This window comes from Sebastes fasciatus, assembly GCF_043250625.1.
Source record: "Sebastes fasciatus isolate fSebFas1 chromosome 21 unlocalized genomic scaffold, fSebFas1.pri SUPER_21_unloc_1, whole genome shotgun sequence".
Lineage (NCBI taxonomy): Eukaryota > Metazoa > Chordata > Actinopteri > Perciformes > Sebastidae > Sebastes > Sebastes fasciatus.
The window spans coordinates 82,287-89,786 of record NW_027428133.1 but is presented as its reverse complement, the minus strand read 5'-3'; the positions used below and the strand labels follow the sequence as shown (position 1 = coordinate 89,786).

At 53.2% G+C, this 7,500-nt stretch overlaps 1 protein-coding gene across 1 annotated transcript in view; it reads right to left on the bottom strand.

Annotated features, from left to right (window-relative positions):
- The window catches only part of xylb (xylulokinase homolog (H. influenzae)), a 31,024-nt gene extending 28,686 nt beyond the window's left edge, over window positions 1-2,338 (bottom strand). Inside the window, exon 1 of the mRNA XM_074628068.1 lies at window positions 2,211-2,338. Within this exon, the coding sequence (XP_074484169.1) occupies window positions 2,211-2,267 (57 nt within the window). The 5' untranslated portion in view covers window positions 2,268-2,338. The remainder of the gene's footprint in view (window positions 1-2,210) is intronic.
- Window positions 2,339-7,500: the final 5,162 nt, after the last annotated feature.

The window sequence follows — 7,500 nt, the reverse complement described above, 5'->3', positions numbered from 1 at the left end:
ATCAGCTTCATGCAGTAAAGTACAAGTACACAAGTACTATCAGCTTCATGCAGTAAAGTACAAGTACACAAGTACTATCAGCTTCATGCAGTAAAGTACAAGTACACAAGTACTATCAGCTTCATGCAGTAAAGTACAAGTACCAGTAGTATCAGTATTCTCAGTATAATGTGTATATAATAAGCTGTAGTAGTAGTGATGCGTTCAGGTGCAGTAGTAGTGGTGATGCGTTCAGGTGCATTAGTAGTGGTGATGCGTTCAGGTGCAGTAGTAGTGGTGATGCGTTCAGGTGCATTAGTAGTGGTGATGCGTTCAGGTGCAGTAGTAGTGGTGATGCGTTCAGGTGCAGTAGTAGTGGTGATGCGTTCAGGTGCATTAGTAGTGGTGATGCGTTCAGGTGCAGTAGTAGTGGTGATGCGTTCAGGTGCAGTAGTAGTGGTGATGCGTTCAGGTGCAGTAGTAGTGGTGATGCGTTCAGGTGCATTAGTAGTGGTGATGCGTTCAGGTGCAGTAGTAGTGGTGATGCGTTCAGGTGCAGTAGTAGTGGTGATGCGTTCAGGTGCAGTAGTAGTGGTGATGCGTTCAGGTGCATTAGTAGTAGTGATGCGTTCGGGTGCAGTAGTAGTGATGATGCGTTCGGGTGCATTAGTAGTGGTGATGCGTTCGGGTGCATTAGTAGTGGTGATGCGTTCGGGTGCATTAGTAGTGGTGATGCGTTCGGGTGCATTAGTAGTGGTGATGCGTTCGGGTGCAGTAGTAGTGGTGATGCGTTCGGGTGCATTAGTAGTGGTGATGCGTTCGGGTGCAGTAGTAGTGGTGATGCGTTCGGGTGCAGTAGTAGTGGTGATGCGTTCGGGTGCAGTAGTAGTGGTGATGCGTTCGGGTGCAGTAGTAGTGGTGATGCGTTCGGGTGCAGTAGTAGTGGTGATGCGTTCGGGTGCATTAGTAGTGGTGATGCGTTCGGGTGCAGTAGTAGTGGTGATGCGTTCGGGTGCAGTAGTAGTGGTGATGCGTTCGGGTGCAGTAGTAGTGGTGATGCGTTCGGGTGCAGTAGTAGTGGTGATGCGTTCGGGTGCAGTAGTAGTGGTGATGCGTTCGGGTGCATTAGTAGTGGTGATGCGTTCGGGTGCATTAGTAGTGGTGATGCGTTCGGGTGCAGTAGTAGTGGTGATGCGTTCGGGTGCATTAGTAGTGGTGATGCGTTCGGGTGCAGTAGTAGTGGTGATGCGTTCGGGTGCAGTAGTAGTGGTGATGCGTTCGGGTGCATTAGTAGTGGTGATGCGTTCGGGTGCAGTAGTAGTGGTGATGCGTTCGGGTGCAGTAGTAGTGGTGATGCGTTCGGGTGCAGTAGTAGTGGTGATGCGTTCGGGTGCAGTAGTAGTGGTGATGCGTTCGGGTGCAGTAGTAGTGGTGATGCGTTCGGGTGCATTAGTAGTGGTGATGCGTTCGGGTGCATTAGTAGTGGTGATGCGTTCGGGTGCAGTAGTAGTGGTGATGCGTTCGGGTGCAGTAGTAGTGGTGATGCGTTCGGGTGCAGTAGTAGTGGTGATGCGTTCGGGTGCAGTAGTAGTGGTGATGCGTTCGGGTGCAGTAGTAGTGGTGATGCGTTCGGGTGCATTAGTAGTGGTGATGCGTTCGGGTGCAGTAGTAGTGGTGATGCGTTCGGGTGCATTAGTAGTGGTGATGCGTTCGGGTGCATTAGTAGTGGTGATGCGTTCGGGTGCAGTAGTAGTGGTGATGCGTTCGGGTGCAGTAGTAGTGGTGATGCGTTCGGGTGCATTAGTAGTGGTGATGCGTTCGGGTGCAGTAGTAGTGGTGATGCGTTCGGGTGCAGTAGTAGTGGTGATGCGTTCAGGTGCAGTAGTAGTAGTGATGCGTTCGGGTGCAGTAGTAGTAGTGATGCGTTCAGGTGCAGTAGTATTTTAGTGTACTGGAGAGAGTAAAACACTAAACAGTGATTTTACTGTGTTGTGTAAATACTTCAACAAAAACTAACCAAAGTATCAGATACTAGTTTTAAATGAAGCGCTGTGTTCTCGGACATGTCCCGGGTACTCTGTGTTTTAGTACACGCAGTAAAACACAGAGTACTTCAGGTACTTCAGGTGAGAAACACACAACCTGCTACTTCCGGGTCTGCGCGATGACGACACACACCACGTCGGCCAATCAGACGCGTTCCTCTGAGTGAGGGAATAAAGTTTATTTACCTGCTGAGTGCTGAAGTCAAAGCCCAGGTAGAGAGGACACACCTGACCAGCAGCCATGTCTACACTCACACAGAGGAGGAGGACAACTAGCACTACTAGGACCACAACAACACGGCCTCGTGGAGGAGGAGACTGAGAGAGGGAGTGCGCATGCGCAGACTGAAGCTGAGTCCTGCGTTGTGATTGGCTAAAGGAGGAGGAGGAGGAAGAGGAGGAGAGGGAGGAAGAGGAGGAGGAGCAGGAAGAGGAGGAGGAGCAGGAAGAGGAGGAGGAGGAGAGGGAGGAAGAGGAGGAGGAGCAGGAAGAGGAGGAGGAGCAGGAAGAGGAGGAGGAGGAGGAGGAGGAGGAGGAGGAAGAGGAGGAGGAGGAAGAGGAGGAGGAGCAGGAAGAGGAGGAGGAGCAGGAAGAGGAGGAGGAGGAGAAAGAGGAGGAGGAGGAGGAAGAAGAGGAGGAGGAGGAGGAGGAGGAGGAAGAGGAGGAGGAGGAGCAGGAAGAGGAGGAGGAGGAGAGGGAGGAAGAGGAGGAGGAGGAGGTGGAAGAGGAGGAGGAGGAGGAGGAGGAGGAAGAGGAGGAGGAGGAGGAGGAGGAGGAAGAGGAGGAGGAGGAAGAGGAAAAGGAAGAGGAGGAAGAGGAGGAAAAGGAGGAAGAGGAGGAGGAGGAGGAAGAGGAAAAGGAGGAAGAGGAAGAGGAGGAGGAGGAGGAGGAGGAGGAGGAGGAGGAGGAGGAAGAGGAGGAGGAGGAAGAGGAAAAGGAAGAGGAGGAAGAGGAGGAAAAGGAGGAAGAGGAGGAGGAAGAGGAAAAGGAGGAAGAGGAAGAGGAGGACGAGGAGGAGGAGAAGGAGGAGGAGGAAGAGGAAAAGGAGGAAGAGGAAAAGGAAGAGGAGGAAGAGGAGGAAAAGGAGGAAAAGGAGGAGGAGGAGGAAGAGGAAAAGGAGGAAGAGGAAGAGGAGGACGAGGAGGAGGAGAAGGAGGAAGAGGAAAAGGAGGAAAAGAAGGAGCAGGAGGAGGAGGAGGAACAGAAAGAGATTTAAAGAGACAGTAACACACTCTCTCTCTCCTTCATGTTTAAAGTTCCTGTTAGTAACTTGTTCAGGTATAAATCATTGCTGGTCGGTGTCTCATGGTCTCTCGTGTGTCTCATGGTCTCTCGTGTGTCTCATGGTCTCTCGTGTGTCTCATGGTCTCTCGTGTGTCTCATGGTCTCTCGTGTGTCTCATGGTCTCTCGTGTGTCTCATGGTCTCTCGTGTGTCTCATGGTCTCTCGTGTGTCTCATGGTCTCTCGTGTGTCTCATGGTCTCTCGTGTGTCTCATGGTCTCTCGTGTGTCTCATGGTCTCTCGTGTGTCTCATGGTCTCGTGTGTCTCATGGTCTCTCGTGTGTTTCCTGGTCTCTCGTGTGTCTCCTGGTCTCGTGTGTCTCATGGTCTCTCGTGTGTCTCATGGTCTCTCGTGTGTCTCCTGGTCTCGTGTGTCTCATGGTCTCTCGTGTGTCTCCTGGTCTCTCGTGTGTCTCATGGTCTCTCGTGTGTCTCATGGTCTCTCGTGTGTCTCATGGTCTCTCGTGTGTCTCATGGTCTCTCGTGTGTCTCATGGTCTCTCGTGTGTCTCATGGTCTCTCGTGTGTCTCATGGTCTCTCGTGTGTCTCATGGTCTCTCGTGTGTCTCCTGGTCTCTCGTGTGTCTCATGGTCTCTCGTGTGTCTCATGGTCTCTCGTGTGTCTCATGGTCTCTCGTGTGTCTCATGGTCTCTCGTGTGTCTCATGGTCTCTCGTGTGTCTCATGGTCTCTCGTGTGTCTCCTGGTCTCTCGTGTGTCTCCTGGTCTCTCGTGTGTCTCCTGGTCTCTCGTGTGTCTCCTGGTCTCTCGTGTGTCTCATGGTCTCTCGTGTGTCTCATGGTCTCTCGTGTGTCTCATGGTCTCTCGTGTGTCTCATGGTCTCTCGTGTGTCTCCTGGTCTCTCGTGTGTCTCATGGTCTCTCGTGTGTCTCATGGTCTCTCGTGTGTCTCATGGTCTCTCGTGTGTTTCATGGTCTCGTGTGTCTCATGGTCTCTCGTGTGTCTCATGGTCTCTCGTGTGTCTCCTGGTCTCTCGTGTGTCTCATGGTCTCTCGTGTGTCTCCTGGTCTCTCGTGTGTCTCCTGGTCTCTCGTGTGTCTCATGGTCTCTCGTGTGTCTCATGGTCTCTCGTGTGTCTCATGGTCTCTCGTGTGTCTCCTGGTCTCTCGTGTGTCTCCTGGTCTCTCGTGTGTCTCATGGTCTCTCGTGTGTCTCATGGTCTCTCGTGTGTCTCCTGGTCTCTCGTGTGTCTCATGGTCTCTCGTGTGTCTCCTGGTCTCTCGTGTGTCTCATGGTCTCTCGTGTGTCTCATGGTCTCTCGTGTGTCTCATGGTCTCTCGTGTGTCTCATGGTCTCTCGTGTGTCTCCTGGTCTCTCGTGTGTCTCCTGGTCTCTCGTGTGTCTCATGGTCTCTCGTGTGTCTCATGGTCTCTCGTGTGTCTCCTGGTCTCTCGTGTGTCTCCTGGTCTCGTGTGTCTCATGGTCTCTCGTGTGTCTCATGGTCTCTCGTGTGTCTCATGGTCTCTCGTGTGTCTCCTGGTCTCGTGTGTCTCATGGTCTCTCGTGTGTCTCCTGGTCTCTCGTGTGTCTCATGGTCTCTCGTGTGTCTCATGGTCTCTCGTGTGTCTCATGGTCTCTCGTGTGTCTCCTGGTCTCTCGTGTGTCTCCTGGTCTCTCGTGTGTCTCATGGTCTCGTGTGTCTCATGGTCTCTCGTGTGTCTCCTGGTCTCTCGTGTGTCTCATGGTCTCTCGTGTGTCTCATGGTCTCTCGTGTGTCTCATGGTCTCTCGTGTGTCTCATGGTCTCTCGTGTGTCTCATGGTCTCTCGTGTGTCTCATGGTCTCTCGTGTGTCTCCTGGTCTCTCGTGTGTCTCATGGTCTCTCGTGTGTCTCCTGGTCTCTCGTGTGTCTCATGGTCTCTCGTGTGTCTCATGGTCTCTCGTGTGTCTCATGGTCTCTCGTGTGTCTCCTGGTCTCTCGTGTGTCTCATGGTCTCTCGTGTGTCTCCTGGTCTCTCGTGTGTCTCATGGTCTCTCGTGTGTCTCCTGGTCTCTCGTGTGTCTCCTGGTCTCTCGTGTGTCTCCTGGTCTCTCGTGTGTCTCATGGTCTCTCGTGTGTCTCCTGGTCTCTCGTGTGTCTCATGGTCTCTCGTGTGTCTCATGGTCTCTCGTGTGTCTCCTGGTCTCTCGTGTGTCTCCTGGTCTCTCGTGTGTCTCATGGTCTCTCGTGTGTCTCATGGTCTCTCGTGTGTCTCCTGGTCTCTCGTGTGTCTCATGGTCTCTCGTGTGTCTCCTGGTCTCTCGTGTGTCTCCTGGTCTCTCGTGTGTCTCATGGTCTCTCGTGTGTCTCCTGGTCTCTCGTGTGTCTCATGGTCTCTCGTGTGTCTCATGGTCTCTCGTGTGTCTCCTGGTCTCTCGTGTGTCTCATGGTCTCTCGTGTGTCTCATGGTCTCTCGTGTGTCTCATGGTCTCTCGTGTGTCTCCTGGTCTCTCGTGTGTCTCATGGTCTCTCGTGTGTCTCATGGTCTCTCGTGTGTCTCATGGTCTCTCGTGTGTCTCATGGTCTCTCGTGTGTCTCATGGTCTCTCGTGTGTCTCCTGGTCTCTCGTGTGTCTCCTGGTCTCTCGTGTGTCTCCTGGTCTCTCGTGTGTCTCATGGTCTCTCGTGTGTCTCATGGTCTCTCGTGTGTCTCATGGTCTCTCGTGTGTCTCATGGTCTCTCGTGTGTCTCATGGTCTCTCGTGTGTCTCATGGTCTCTCGTGTGTCTCATGGTCTCTCGTGTGTCTCCTGGTCTCTCGTGTGTCTCCTGGTCTCTCGTGTGTCTCATGGTCTCTCGTGTGTCTCCTGGTCTCTCGTGTGTCTCATGGTCTCTCGTGTGTCTCATGGTCTCTCGTGTGTCTCATGGTCTCTCGTGTGTCTCATGGTCTCTCGTGTGTCTCATGGTCTCTCGTGTGTCTCCTGGTCTCTCGTGTGTCTCATGGTCTCTCGTGTGTCTCATGGTCTCTCGTGTGTCTCATGGTCTCTCGTGTGTCTCCTGGTCTCTCGTGTGTCTCATGGTCTCTCGTGTGTCTCATGGTCTCTCGTGTGTCTCATGGTCTCTCGTGTGTCTCCTGGTCTCTCGTGTGTCTCATGGTCTCTCGTGTGTCTCATGGTCTCTCGTGTGTCTCATGGTCTCTCGTGTGTCTCATGGTCTCTCGTGTGTCTCATGGTCTCTCGTGTGTCTCATGGTCTCTCGTGTGTCTCATGGTCTCTCGTGTGTCTCATGGTCTCTCGTGTGTCTCATGGTCTCTCGTGTGTCTCATGGTCTCTCGTGTGTCTCATGGTCTCTCGTGTGTCTCCTGGTCTCTCGTGTGTCTCCTGGTCTCTCGTGTGTCTCCTGGTCTCTCGTGTGTCTCATGGTCTCTCGTGTGTCTCATGGTCTCTCGTGTGTCTCATGGTCTCTCGTGTGTCTCATGGTCTCTCGTGTGTCTCATGGTCTCTCGTGTGTCTCATGGTCTCTCGTGTGTCTCATGGTCTCTCGTGTGTCTCATGGTCTCTCGTGTGTCTCATGGTCTCTCGTGTGTCTCATGGTCTCTCGTGTGTCTCCTGGTCTCTCGTGTGTCTCCTGGTCTCTCGTGTGTCTCCTGGTCTCTCGTGTGTCTCATGGTCTCTCGTGTGTCTCATGGTCTCTCGTGTGTCTCATGGTCTCTCGTGTGTCTCATGGTCTCTCGTGTGTCTCATGGTCTCTCGTGTGTCTCATGGTCTCTCGTGTGTCTCATGGTCTCTCGTGTGTCTCCTGGTCTCTCGTGTGTCTCCTGGTCTCTCGTGTGTCTCCTGGTCTCTCGTGTGTCTCATGGTCTCTCGTGTGTCTCATGGTCTCTCGTGTGTCTCATGGTCTCTCGTGTGTCTCATGGTCTCTCGTGTGTCTCATGGTCTCTCGTGTGTCTCCTGGTCTCTCGTGTGTCTCATGGTCTCTCGTGTGTCTCCTGGTCTCTCGTGTGTCTCCTGGTCTCTCGTGTGTCTCCTGGTCTCTCGTGTGTCTCATGGTCTCTCGTGTGTCTCATGGTCTCTCGTGTGTCTCATGGTCTCTCGTGTGTCTCCTGGTCTCTCGTGTGTCTCCTGGTCTCTCGTGTGTCTCATGGTCTCTCGTGTGTCTCATGGTCTCGTGTGTCTCATGGTCTCTCGTGTGTCTCCTGGTCTCTCGTGTGTCTCATGGTCTCTCGTGTGTCTCATGGTCTCGTGTGTCTCATGGTCTCT